Here is a 15,298-nt window from a genome sequence, read left to right on the forward strand (position 1 = left end):
GGATGGAGAGACATCAGTATCAATGACTGAGTCAAAAAATTATTAGGACTTCCCTGGTGTTCCAGTGGTAAAGAATCCACCTTCCAATGCAGGGGACATGGGTTCGATCCCTGGTTGGGGAACTAGGTTCCCACCTGCCATGGGGCAGCTAAGCCTGCACACCACAACTTCTGAGCTCACGTGCCTCAACTAGAGAGCCCAGGTGCCACAAACTACAGAGCCCACGTGCCCTGGAGCCTGCACGCCACAAGTAGCGAAGAGAAAACCTGCACATCACAACTAAAGAGAAGCCCATGCTCCACAACGAAAGATCCTGCATGCCTCAAATGGAGATCTCACGTGCTGCAACTAACACCCGACGCAGCCAAAAAAAATAAATAAAATTAAATTTAAAAAAAAAGGAAGAAAAAGGAACAGTTGGGTTCTAATTCCAAAAAAAAAGAAATCATTAGAAAGAGTTGGACTATAAACACAAAGTTTTAGGAAATGAGAACCAATTTATTTCACCTACATTTTCTTTATGTAAGAGATGACATGTGATAAAAAATTTATGTCTAATTAAGAGCTCTTTCCGTATGTATAAAATTAAAATTCTAAAGGGTAAGCATTGTGTAAAAGTTTAATTTCTTTCTTAGTGATACATAAAATAATGATATATTTCACAATCAACAGCATTTTCAATTCAATGAGATAGAATACTTCTTTATTTTTTTCCAGACATTTCTGAGAATAAGTTTCATCAGCTCCACAAGACTATAAACTCCTTAAACATTCTTATCCTTCTCTTTTATCCCTCATATCACCAATATCAGAGCTGGGCACAGTACGGTTGTACAATGTCTGTTGATTGGCTGAGAGCTTTAGGTAGAGGCAAAGGCTTACTGTCATGGAAAAAGCCCAGGGTTAGAAACCAGGAGACTGGGATTCTAGTGCCAACTCTGGCACTAACCTTAGCTAGGTCAGTAACAACCTTTCTGGGCCTTACTTGCCTTAGCTATAAAGCAAGAGGTAAACATAAAACATTATGTTACAGGTCCCTTTCAATGCTAACATTCCACTTTTTTAAAAAAGACGTACAGTTTTCTCTCTTAGACAGGTTAAAGTTCCAGGTCTTAGTCCTTATTGTTCAAGGCCTATGTTATAATCCTGCCTCTGATCTTGGAAGGTAGGAATAAGAACACTTCTGTAGGTACTTTTTTTTTTTTTTTGCGGTACGCGGGCCTCTCACTGTTGTGGCCTCTCCTGTCGCGGAGCACAGGCTCCGGATGCGCAGGCTCAGCGGCCATGGCTCACGGGCCCAGCCGCTCCGTGGCATGTGGGATCTTCCCGGACCGGGGCACGAACCCGCGTCCTCTGCATTGGCAGGCGGACTCTCAACCACTGCGCCACCAGGGAAGCCCCAGGTACTTTTAATTAAACGTAATAAACCATTTTAAACTATAGTTGTGGCTATAACAAATTTAAATATTAGGGATATCAGGGGGTTACAGGGACATGGACAACAGAGACTTGACCAGGAGTTAATGGTATAACATTACTGCGGTTGCTTCAAATATCACCATGTCTATTTACATAATTACTTACAGAATTAACCCATATAGCTAATTCTCAATTATGTAGGTTAGGTTATTCAAACCTTTTGTTTCTATTTTCTCTTCCACTATTACCCTGTAGCTACTTAACTGCTTACTAACTCAGTTTCTACTCTTCAGTAGAAACTGAAGAAAATAAATTTTTCATGTTTGTCCATGGTAATGTGAATAAATCAAAAGCTAGAATTAAAATGTTTCACCCATTTAACTTCCTATCTTTGGCAAATAGGGAAATAACACTATTTTTTTAAAAGTATTTCAAGCCTTTTCAAATTTTTCATGACCTAAGTTCTAACACATCCAAAAAGAGTTCCCTTAAAAGATAATAAAACTACAGTGTATAATATACAGCATAAGTTATGGCTTTCATCCCTTTTCTATACTGCTTTGGGCATAAATCCTTTACAACAGCAGAAGGATACATTCAGACTTTTAAACTCCAACTTTTTTTTAAATTAATTTTCATTAGAGTATAGTTGCTTTACATAACATTTTATACATTAAATATAAGAGTAGATAATGTCTTCAGTGGTGTTTCCTATCTGCAAATAAAATTATCTAATATATCTAGGCTATGCCTCCACTGACCTTATCAAGAAACCAAGGCCAGAAATGCAAACTTTGACTTCATAAAATTTATTAACACAGAATGAGTAGAATGCCATTCAAGGTGCCATCTAAAGATTTCTCTAGGGACTTCCCTGGTGGTCCAGTGGTAAAGAATCCACCTTATAATGCAGGTTCGATGCGGGTTCAATCCCTGGTCAGGGAACTAAGATCCCACATGCCGCCGGGCAACTAAGCCCGCGTGCCACAACTACTAAGCCCGCGTGCCACAACTAGAGCCCACATGCCGCAAAGTTCAGAGCCCACTCGCTCTGGAATCTGCGTGCCACAAACTACAGAGCACATGCACCCTGGAGCCTGCGTGCCACAACTAGAGAAGAGAAAACCCACATGCCACAACTAGAGAGAAGCTCACAGCCCGCAACGAAGAGCCCACGCACCACAAGGAAAGAGCCCGCATGCCTCAATGAATATCCCACGTGCTGCAACTAAGACCTGACGCAGCCAAAAATAAATAAATAATAAATAAATCTTAAAAAAAATATTTCTCTAGAATAGGTATCAGCAACATCTCAATATCACTGATTATCATCAATGAGAGAAATCCATGGCCATAGCTTTGGATTAAGGCACAGTAAAAGAGAAGAAAGGGCAAAAGTGAATAAGAATGCAGAAAAGGAGAACCAAAGGAAGAAAAAAGAAAGCTACAATAATGAAGCATGTCAGATGATCACTTACTGACCCCAGTGCCAGAGGACAAATTTGAGAGCTCCAGTTTCCTCTAATGAATAGTAACATATGGTACACGAATATATGGGCAGGGACCAAGTGAATATCCTGAACCAACTTGGACTTGGCTCCTATTTAGACAGTACAGAAAGGTTAATATGGCAAACTGATGCTGGCATTCTTGGGAAGATGCTATCCAGACTGAACAGTGAAAACACTGTGGCAGATTAAATTTTAGTCAAGAGGAAGACTGAGAAAGCCGAGGAGACATATCTGGATTTCCTCGTCTTCCCAGCATGATTGGGAAGACCAGATGGAAAGATACCACTGATGAAGTATGAACATGAGTAGGCACACACAGAAGGAAGATGGTTTGGGAATGAATGGTGTTCCTTTTCTCTTTTCCATGGTCATATCTTGTTAGCAACCTTCTATAACAAAAGGAAACTCCTACCTAAATATTTACCGCTATCTAAAAACACACATCAGGACCAGAAATGGCCAGTGAAGGGACCAGATGTCAGTGTCTATCAACATCAATGTTATGCTGCTGGTATCTTACTAACCCTCCTACCAATAGGTTTGCTGATCAGTACAGGAGGCAGCAGAGGAAGTTTTATCTAGACAACAATAATTCCTGTGTGCTGGTACCAAGATCTCAAAGGGTTAAAAGAAGTCATGCCAACATCCTTTTCTTTATCAATTATCAACTTCAATTTCTGGGCATCCCATACCACGGTTTTAGGAGATGTGTAATCTTTGGAGACTCATCAAGAGTTGCAGTTCTGGGAGCTCAACAATGACCTAAACCCTTCAGGCAGTTTCAGAAGTTCAAATGTCACAGGAAACTGCTTCACATGCCAATGGCTACCACACCCTGCTCTAGAGCATACTTCCCTGCCTATTAGAAGTACTAGGCATACCTGTATGGCTAGCCATTGTCAACAAAGAAACAGGCCAGCTGGGAAAAGAGCCAAAAATCTTTGGTTGGAAAGTTTTCAAGGTAGACAGACACTCTGGTTTAGCCTTTAATAACGTACATTTGGAACAGTATAAATAATAAATTAGGAGTAATAGTCACCAAAGCTATTAATGTTCTTGGATTTGTGACATCTTTTAATAACATTATTATTATTACATCTTCTAAAACCCAGAGCACAGGAGGCAATAGCTTGGAGTTGGATCCATTACTTGCATTCTCAATCCAACTTCTTTCTTGCTCTCTTCTATCCTCATGCCTCCACACAGACTCCAATCTCTACCAAACACCTCAGAAGATATACAAACGCAATACCCAGGCACTGGCTGTCTTCAGCTTAAAACACTACCTGCTCCGTTTTCCTGCCATTCCCAGCTTTAGGTCAGGCTAGTGTCCTCTGGCTATATTACTATGCTTCTCAAAAGACTCAGTTGCCTAAATTCTTTTGCACCTAAACAGTGTTAAGAGCTGAACAACAGAGTTGCACACCTAAACCTCCCTCCCGCCAATACAGAAGCCATATCCCTAACCTACCACACAGAATCCAAGTTCCGGCAGCAATGATGTTTTGAAAGCTCCTGGAGGCTAACCTAAAAAGGCAGAAAGCAACTCTGCCCTACTGCCTACATTCATTCAGTAAATATTTACTAGGTCTACCATGTACAAAAGGCTCTGTGTCCCATGCCCTTCTTTTGTAGGAAGCTGTTTCTTCTCTCCCACGTACACCTGTGCTCTCCTACCCCCTTAAGCAGTCCCTTTGCCAACTCCTAAGAACACTGCTTCCTTCCCCAGACTAAGGCCTTCTCCCAATGTCTGGATCCTTATTAACTTCTCTATATTCACCTAACTTACCATATTATTAGTACATCTTAGCCTGATTTGGGTCTAAAACCTCTGCTGAACAGTGTTTTGCTTTCTGATTATGAGCTGACAGCCACTTCTGGTTACCACACTCACATCTTGATATAATTTAAGTTTGTATGTTGTCTTTGAGCTGTGATTCTCACTTTATGTGCATCAGAATCACTTGAAAGTCTCATAAACATAAAGACAGCCTGGCTGAAGAGTCTGCATTTCTAACAAGTTCCCAGGTGCTGCTTATGCTGCTGGTCCAGGGACCATACTTTGGGGAACTATCACCTTTGAGAATCCGATAAAAGTTATGAAAAACTGCACTTACCTACAAAAGTCTGCATGCAATTTCAAAGGATTCATGAATGTTAATTTGTAGGTGCCTTCTGCTCTATATTCTTTTAAGAAATGTTTAAGACCTGCTGTTTCCTGACTCGCCCATAAGAAGTACTAACTGTGGTACAAATGTGCATGCAAACACCTCCTAAGAATAAGGAGGAAGTGCATGGTACTGGAAAGTCAATTCTGTCCAATGCGCTGCCCTCTTCAGTCTCACGTGTCTCTTTTATACATGCTTGTGAACATTTTTCTGTACTTCTGGTTCAACTCTCAGAATCAAAAGACTCATCACTTAGTATTTAAAAGGCTCTATGGAGTCACTCAAACAAAACTATTTTATAGGGGAGGAAGTGGTCTGGTAGAAAGAACATATATACTGGATTAAGACAGAAGTAGATTGAAATACTGATTCCGCTTGTCTTAAAGATACAACCATTAACCTTCAATTTCCCCATTTACAAAACTGGAGATTTTATAGGGAAAATCATTTTTTCCCCTTCTGGGCAAAGGTGTAAGGAATAAAAGGGGGAATGATTCTACTGTTCAAAACCAATGATTCTTATTTATGGTAAGGAATTTAAATGCTGGAAGAGGGAATGTCTAAACTAAGAAAATGAAAAAAATTGAACTAAATAATTTCTAAGATGCCTTCAAATCCAACATTTTGTATTTATGAACTCTAACTAGCCAGCATATTCAACAATCATTTACTCTTCAACTCAGCACAAACTCCTTAAAAAAACAATCATACCTTCCTTTATTACACCCTTCCCTTCCCTCTATAGTGTCTAACATCATTCCAACATCTGCTGGAAAAATAAAATAAATATGAATAATAAATTATTCTTCTCCCCTCAAATAGGCCAGTGTGAAATACATCTTGTCAACACAGAAAAGCCCTTTGGAAGAAGTTTCCCTCTGTATCTTCTCAACAGTTAGCCAGAATCCATTAAATTCATCTTTAACCTATTCAGTAAGATCTCTCAGGATTTGGCTATAATAGATATAGTTCAACACTGTATGCTTTGTTTCTTAAAGATCTATCAGATATTCTTTTCTCAATCTACAATCCTATTACTGGGTTGGCCAAAAAGTTCGTTCAGGTTTTTCCGTAAGATATTATGGAAAGACCCGAACGAACTTTTTGGCCAACCTAACAGTTTCTTGCAAAACTGTTACATTGGATGTAATGTGTGTGAATGTATAAATATGTCTATCAAAATTACCCCTAAAATCCTAGGTCCTATGAATTGATGAACCACCTAAGAGCCAACCAGTTTCTACTAAAACATACCTCTTGTAGAAGACGTGGGTCCAGGCAGTCACCATCATCATTAAACATAGACTCCCAGCTCTCCTCAGTAGCAGCACTTGCTTCTGTGTGAGACATATCAGTTGCTTTCGATTCCATGGATGTTTCCACAGACACTGATTCTATATCAGGAAAGGTTACACCAAATTCTGTAGTCTCTGAGCCATCTTCTTCTTTTGTTTTGAACTCTTCAGCAGTTTTAAGCTCATGCAATGCCTCTGTTATATCACCAGTACAATCTTGATCACCGCCCAAAGCACTGTCTGAAAATACTTTTGTCCCACTTAACATACTGAGTTCAGAGTCCAAAAAAGTGTTACAATTACTACCAGCAATCTTCTTTACAGGTAAGGAGGAAGCACAATCTGACAAGCTCTCTATCAACTTTCCTGTTGACTCTGTGAAACTAGATGAAACACTCTCAGCATAAATATCTGAGCAAGCAGTCAGGTTGCTGAAATGTTCAGTGTCATTCCCCCTTTTAGCTACATGAAGAGGGGATGTATCTGCACTTATTTCGAAATAGTCTGAGAAACTACTTGTGTTGCTACAGGCCTCATGAGCTACTCTAACAGCAACTACAGTTATTTGATCAGATATGATATCTGTAATGTCCATCATACATGTCTTATTGGTAATGTCACCTACACTCTTAGATCCATTATTTGTATATGTTTCATGAGCAAGGACAGCTGTATCAGAAGATTCACACTTTACACATAACTCATCAGCAGTGCTGTCATTCTCCTCACACTCTCTAATCATTGTTGGATCAAAAATGCCATTTATGCTCTCTAATTTGCTGACTGTAGTCATCTGATGAGAGATGTGACCCATAGTCTCAGGAATGGAATCTATACCTTTCTGACCCAAGATGAAATCTGTACTGTTGGCTGTATCACCAACATTCTCAGCATCCAAGTCTATGCAAGTCTGATCAATGATACCAACTGGACTTCCAGGAACAGAATCAGTGGTGATGCCTCCGTTGCTGCGCTTCAGCATTCCACCCGATGTCTGCATGCCTTGTTGTACAATTCCAGAATCAGAGCTTGGTTTTACTGGTGCAATCATACTCTCAGGTTTCACCACAGAACTAAAATCTCCAGGAAATTGGGATAGTATCTCTGCAACCCTGGCATCAGTTTCCATTCTGCTTTCCAAATTTCTATCTTCAAATGTTTCCCCATTTAGTTCATGCCTATTGAAATCACAGAATTCCACATTTTGGAATGGTTTGTTTGGAACCTGAGCCTTACTGATTTCTGAACAAGACTGAGATTGAAGCAACCCATCCTGTTCTGTCACATCTCTGGTTTCAACCTCCAAACACTCTACCTTCTTTGGTTTAAAATGTCTTTGTAAAGGTATGATAGGTATAATCCCAGGATTTGGGACTCTTTGCTGATGTCCTTGGGATAATACTTTTTTGGATTCTGTGGTTGCCCTCTTAGTACAAACACTATCTTTATTTCTTTCTTGAAGCCACACATCTTTCTTAAATTTTGTTGAAGATTTCTTTCCTTCCCTATGATTGTGTTCCTTTTTATCTGGATTAATACTTAGTCTTTGAGCCTCACGCTTGTCTCTAATGATCCCCTTTTGAGAGAAAGAATCTTCCTTTTGTTCTTCTTTTACCACGGAGTTAGGTGGACCACAGCTTTTTCCCTCATCACCTGATTTGTGCACTACTATGCCCCTTCGAGCTTTGGGTACATAAAGTGCCATGTCAGGCCTCCTGACTCGAACTCTGCATCTCTCTGCTTCTCGCTGCATGGCACCCCCTCAATCTGCAAGAAAAAAGAGAGAAAGATTCAATTACCAAAAACTAATTACAATGTATTGAGCCAAGAGATTTTAAAAGACTAGGTAGAGGGCCTACTAATCCATCCTATAGAAACCCTTAAGTTAAAAAAAAGTAAAACCTGCCATAAAATAATTAATGCAATCAGGTAAGCAACTAAGGAGAGTAAATTCCAAAATAACTCATGAGCCCATGAATTTTATCCATATAGCCTCTTTCCTCTACCTTCCAAGTCCTCTCTACTTTTTAACAAGTAGCCTTGTCTTCAGCTGAATTAAAACAGATGAGAAAAGTGATTACAGGCTATCAGGTACTCATAAAACACAACCATCTTAGGAGCTCAAAATTTACACTGAAGAATACATTCAAGGAGAACCCCTAAAAGCACATTTGTTCAACATAAATATATATACATAAATATGATTTTAAGAGTAACATATGAATGAGAGTAACTTGAATGTGGGCTAGAAAATGAGACAACTAATCATGGACTGCTTTCTAGAAGATGCTGCTTGTGCACTATGATTTTTAGGAAAGAAACAGGTAGTGGGAAAGAGAAAGTCATCATTCTATTAACACTATTTAATCAAGTGACCTACTATAAATTTTTCTTCCTTCTAGTAGCAATAAAATGGGTCTGGGTAGGATAAAGGAGGGTGGAGGCCAAGGAATGTGATGGGACAACTCACTGGTAACTCCCTGACAATCTCTACCATGGTTGGTCGATGGAATTTAACAAGGAGAAAAAATTTAACAAAGGTTAAATAAAACTTTATTTACTATCTACAAAATATGAGGAAATTCACTAGACAATCTCATACTGAGTTATTCTTTTCATCTTCAAAATAATACTGTGAAGTACGTACTAGTTTGCCCAGAGCAAAGAGAATAAGAAGGTCCTACACATAGCAAAGAAACACCCATATACACTCAGAAGCACCCACTGTTAATATTTCACCACATACCTTTCAAAGGAAAAAGACAGTAAGAGGGAAAGGCTAACAAATCCTGTCCACTCTATTACAGATCCCTAAAATTTCACCTGATCAGAATACTTCCTCAGTGAAGAAGCTCCACTTTCATGGCCAGGCAATTTTCTTTTCAGCCCAGGGATATACCATGGCCCTGATCATCAAGTGTCTCCAGTGATCCACCTGTTCCTTTTCTCTTTTGATGTCTTAATTATTATCTAGCTCATCATTCTGCATGGCTTTTCTATCTTTCCATTTGTGGAAGAATATGACTTCAACATTTAGCCATGCCAAATCTTTTTAAAACGTCTATTTTTCAAAATAGGAGTACTAAAGTATATTTCATTGGAGGGGATGCCATAGACACAATGTATCTTGATCTCAGGTAGCAAAACACCTGACAAAATATATCATGATGAACTGTAAGATGGTAAAATATGGTCTACTAAGAACTGGTAGGTGGACTCACAATAAAAAGTAATGATAATGGGTAGAAGCAAATTTAGAGAGGGTTATGTAACGGAGAACTATGTTCCCATTGCCCTTTAAAATTCAACATTTTAAACAATAATTTGGATGCAAACAATGAACACAGTGTTTATCGAATGTGAACCGACACAAAATCGACAGGATTAATAAATAACAAAAATGATTAAATTACAATTTAATATCATTTCTATAATCTGGAATGCTGTGCTGAAAGCAATATGAAGACTAGGAATGAATAAATACAAAGACCTGCTTTGGGTTAACAGAAAAAAAAAAAAGAATCAAGCAACACAGAATAAAATGTATAATTTGCACAGAAAAAAAAAAAAAAAAGATCTGAAGGCTTTTACTTCATCTACAAAGTCAATAAAAGCCAAAAGATAGTGATGTGGATGTTTAGAAAGGCAACAGTCTTAGATTACAAAGTCTAGAAAATATACAACACAAGGTATGGTTAAAGGAACTAAAGGTATACTCCTTACCCAAAAAGGTCTAAATGGAAACATCCCAGCTACCTTTATACGTGAAGATTGGTTGCTCTACGGGATTGGTTGGTTCCATATTTCTTCAGAAGTCAGTTACCAGAACCAACTGGTAGAAATTAAAAGAAAACAAAGTTTACCTCAATATAAAAAAGAACTCTACTTTTAGAGTTCTCCAACGCCATTAACAGGTATTCTGTCTCTAGAATAATTTAAATACAATCTAGACAATGGACTAATACTAGAGAAAGAATTTCTATCTGTAAGGCAGATTGGTCTGGATTAATTTTAAGTGTTCTTCAAACTCTATGATTCTATTTGTCATACACAACAGACATATATCAAAGGCTTCAAATTTAAAATTATTTTGTGCTACAGCAAATGGCTTTTAAAACTCTACCTTCTTTTTTTCTTAGTTAATGTCTACATGTCATCATGGTTATTTCAAAAGCTGAATAACAGTATAATAAATTTAGAGTATTATCTATTTCTTACCAAAGCACTGAATTCAATTATGCCCATCCAGCACTGTGCTGGTAAATGTTTAGCAACTGGCTTTCCAAGTGTAGTTTGGAGTATTATTTTCACTTACATCAATGATGTCACCAGTGTGAGTGATGTGACTTCTTTATGGAAGTGGATAATCATTTTTGAATGAAAGAATATATTCTCAATTTTTTGAGCTATGCACAATATAATAAATAGCTAAAGACATAGCACTTTTGTAAGTCAGCATTATTACCATTTCTCCATCACTTTAAGTCTAGACAATCAATAAGCAATAAATCAAACCGTGATTTATGGCATTTGCTGATCTCTGTGATGTAAATATTCCTACCGTGGCTAATTTCAAGCTACCAATGTGGTGTTATCAATGAACCTGGAGTTAGGAAAAGGACACACAGTAGCCTACCACGACACAGTATTTCAACCATAAAGGTACACTATACATAAATAACTTCAAGAGCACAGATCATAGTAAAATGAAATAATTAGGAAGTGATGAATTTTAAATATTTATTAACTTTTTATAAATGTCACTTATTTAATAATGAGCTATAATTTAATTTTTAATAATGGATAGGTTTAATAATCAGTTTGAAAAATTCCTAAACAGTTAGCTCTTACACCAGTAGGAGATGCTCCAATACACCACCACTGGCCGTTTTGTTAAAATCAGTATCCAAAAAGATCTACACACTGCACTGGTCTTTCATAGGTGCCTGTCACACTGGCTTTGTTTTTGTTTTCCCATCTTGCCATTCATTTGTTAAAGAAACTGGGTTATATGTCCTTTAGAATCTCCCACATTCTCGAGTTTGCTCATTGTACTCTTTAGCATTAATAAGTTTTTATATATAATCTCTGTGCTTCCTAAAAAGTAGTGGTTGATCTAGAGTCTTGATAAAATTGGGGTTTAATTATTTTATAGCAAGAATATGTCATCTATGGTGCTATGAACTTCCTACTGCATCACATCAGATAGCAATAATGTCTGATTATTTCCTTTTTGTAATAATACACATTGATCAGTGGGTTCAGGTCCATCAGCCTGAACCGTCCACTATAAAGTTCCCTCTCAGTCTTTTACCCAGTGGTTTTAATAGCTTTAGAGGAATACTGCCAAGATACACTATTTCATCAGGGTTTGCAAAATGATGACATTCTAATTCTGACATTCATTGTGCATTTATTAGCTGGAATTCTTTTACAGTAAACTTTCCCTCATCAACTATTTTGTGATTATGAGGTACAGTTTATATAGATAAGACAGAATATTTGATTATTTATTTACCAGTTTCTAAATGAATTGGTTCCATGACCAACATTTTGTTTTTGTTGTTGATTTTAACAAAACCAAAAAACCTCACAGATTTTCATTTATTTTGTTTCAATCCAGTGCAATAATTATTCCTCTTGAAGCTCAAACTATCTTTGGCCAATGGCAGCCCCTTCAAGGTCGTTTCTACACAAGCCCAAGTTATCCTTGATAGTTCCTTGCTTTGTAGTATGACAGCTTGTCATACTAGACCAGAGCTGGAATCAGCCACTTTTTTCAAGAAGCCCTAGTTCACTTTAGTGAAAAATAGTATTTTAACATGGGCACTACAGGAATTCACTGCTACTTGGTTAGTCACTGTGTCTAAGCCTTTTCAGATCTCATAGTCAATCTCACATTGATTTTTGCAATGACATGATAATGAAAATACATATTTCCATGCTTTCTTCATCTCATAAGTTATTTAGAAGTGTCTGCCAAATGTATATATGTATTTTTAATTACTTTTAAATTGATTTCCAACTTAATTACACTGTGGTATAAATGAGATCAAGTCTTCAAAATGTGTTGATTTTGTTTCATGGTCTAGTAAATGGTCAATTTTGGTAACTGTCTCATCTGTGCCTAAAAATAATGTATAACAGCTAAATTTTGGGGTTCTGTGTATGTGTATTCATAAAATCAAGTTTATTAAAGTATTGTTCAAATCATACTATTTACTGTCTGTGCTTAATCACTGCAAAGTATGGATAAAATACCCACTGTGTTTGTGGATTTATTGATTTCTCTACGTTTGTATATTTATTTTTATATAATTTGTCAAAGTAATGTTATCAGATACTTACATTTAGGATTGTTCTGTCTTCCTGGTAAATTGTTACTTTTGCCATTATGAAGTGATCCCTTCTACTGGTGACCCTAAAGGGGATCCCTTCTATTGGCGGGGTTGGGGGGCAACGACCCAAAAGTCTATTTTGTCTGAAAGTAATATAGCTATAGCAACTATATTACTTAGTTAGGTATCTCTTCTTATCCTTTTACTTTCAGACTTTCTGTGTCATCATGTTTCAGGTATCTCTTGCAAACAGTATACAATCAAGTTATGAATTATTTAATGTCTGTCAAATTGTCAATCAAATTTGACATTCTGTCAATGTCAAACTGTCAAATTTAGTCAATTAACATTATTGTGATAATAGATACATCTGGAAGTATTTCTACCTTTTTATTTTGTGCTTCCTTTCCATTTATCCTATTTTTTGTAGTTTTCTTCTTTTCCTGCTTTCTTTCAGGTTGATGGAGTTCTTCTACTGCTCAGAAAGCTCTATACTATATTCCTAGTCTGTTCTTTATCATTTTATCAATAACATGAGTACTTGTCTAAATATCTCAAGTTGATCATTATTTGTATCTGTCTCCTAGACAACTGTACAATGGTTTTATTTTACAATCCCTTCATATATACTCTTAGTTTTTGTCTGAAAATATCTTTACATTGCTCCCATTCTTTAATGGATTTTGACTTCTACTGTTACTGTTAAGAAATCTGTTGTCAGTTTGTCACTGATTTTTAAGTGGTCTCTCTTTCCTCTCTGATGATTCTCAAGATATTCTATTATGTGTATGGTGTTTTCAAGTGTGTACTATGTGTTTTAGTTTGTGTTTTGTATTATTTTTCTACTGGGATAACACTATGCTTTTGAATTTTACCAGTTCTATTTATTCAGGGCAGTATCTTCAGATCCATCTTCTAAACCACTAGTTTTCTCTTCACATTTGTCTATTTTGCATTCTATCTTATCCAATCAGTTTTTTTTTTAAATTTTAATGACTAAAGTTTTATTATAGAAGTCCTATTTATCCTCCACCCTGCCTCTGTTCTCCCTGGCCTTATGTTTTTGATAGTTTTGTTGTTCTTCTATTTGTTTTCTTCTTTATCTTTAATCATTTTTAACATTTCTATTTTATTATTTAATGTTCATTATTATAACTGTGGCATTTACTTTTAAATTAATTTTTAATTGGTTTTAATTATTTAATATTAAATATTTATTATTCAATAGTTCTACTTTGTGAAGTTCCTGAGGATTTAACTCTGCTGTCTCTTGCGTCTCTGACTTTTACTTAAAGCACTGTCTTCTTTTGTTGGTGGTGGCGGTGCTGTAACTTTGGGTAGTGAGTTCAGCATCAATGCGCCTTTATCAGTGGGAATTCCATACAGCCAGACTATAAGTATTCCTCTATACAGTGATTCTTCATTAATGTGAATTTTTAAGTTTGAAGTTTTCTGAATGATACAGTAAATATAAATATGAAACACAAACCCAGATGAGAGTAAAACAGTAGCTATACAATCTCAGGAAACATTCCCCCCTCACTCAGAACCCAGGTGAGAACAGACAAGCGTCCTTATTTTCTTTCTGTAACTCTGAATAATTTTTTTTCCCTAGTCTACTCTTTGAATGAGGGCATAACACTTTGAGATTTAAGTGGTGAACTCAGTTCCAACTCATCTCTCTCAGGCCAATGCCTCCACTCTTATTTCCCACATGGCTATTAAAATCCAAGCCTCTTAGCTACCAAGAACGTCAACATTAGTAAAATAAAAAATAAATAAAAACTGTAAAGAAAATCTAAATAGGGGAACTGTCTTAAAATTACAGCCCATCCACATAATGGGTTGATATCCAAAACATAATACTAACTGAAACAAGAAAATTACAATCCAATTCATTTTTTTTGTTTGTTTGTTTTTGCACAAAAGTGTACCATCAAGTATAGGCTATGGTTCCCAGCCCAACGTTTGACTAGCCCTTATATCAGAAAAATTACTTAATTTTATTGTGGCAGAAGTTACCACTTTAAGCCTTAGTTTACTCAAAGTATAAAATGAGGATAACAACAGACCTATATCATAGACACATTGAACAGATTAATTAAATGATGCACATATAGAAACTTGCTAGTCATGTTAAAAGTCTCAATAAAAGTTAGCTATTATTTAAATAGGCAGTTGAGTTCCTTAAGTTACAAGTTTACACAAGGAATCAAAAGTCCTTATAATACAATAATATTCAAAATGTGCCTTGATCACATATAAAATCCATTTCTACTTGACACTAACATCTACTGCAACTATATATCCTGGCTTTGCCCATCAATCTCTCACTAATAGTCTAATGTTGTAAGCATCCAATAATACAAAGTAAACAAAATGCAATTCAATTGTAAAGTGAAAATACAAATGTTGAAAAGAATGCAGGATTTCATGAAGTCTATAAAAATACTGAAGGAAGTACTCATCTCAGAGCAAAACCCTTGGGGAATGAAGTTCTGGCAGAATCAAACCAGTGAACAACTGAAGAAGGGAAAATCTAACAAGGATGATGACAGGACAGGAAT

General features: G+C 36.6%; 1 protein-coding gene across 1 annotated transcript in view; it reads right to left on the reverse strand.

Moving 5' to 3' along the window:
• Positions 1-15,298, reverse strand: part of R3HCC1L (R3H domain and coiled-coil containing 1 like) — an 87,414-nt gene that overhangs the window by 25,400 nt on the left and 46,716 nt on the right. Inside the window, exons 3-4 of the mRNA XM_067709760.1 lie at positions 10,117-10,225; positions 6,353-8,160 (exon numbers count right to left, since the gene is read on the reverse strand). Of these exons, the coding sequence (XP_067565861.1) occupies positions 6,353-8,146 (1,794 nt within the window). The 5' untranslated portion in view covers positions 8,147-8,160; positions 10,117-10,225. The remainder of the gene's footprint in view (positions 1-6,352; positions 8,161-10,116; positions 10,226-15,298) is intronic.

The sequence above is a fragment of the Pseudorca crassidens genome, chromosome 16 (genome assembly GCF_039906515.1).
Source record: "Pseudorca crassidens isolate mPseCra1 chromosome 16, mPseCra1.hap1, whole genome shotgun sequence".
NCBI classification, from domain to species: Eukaryota; Metazoa; Chordata; class Mammalia; order Artiodactyla; family Delphinidae; genus Pseudorca; species Pseudorca crassidens.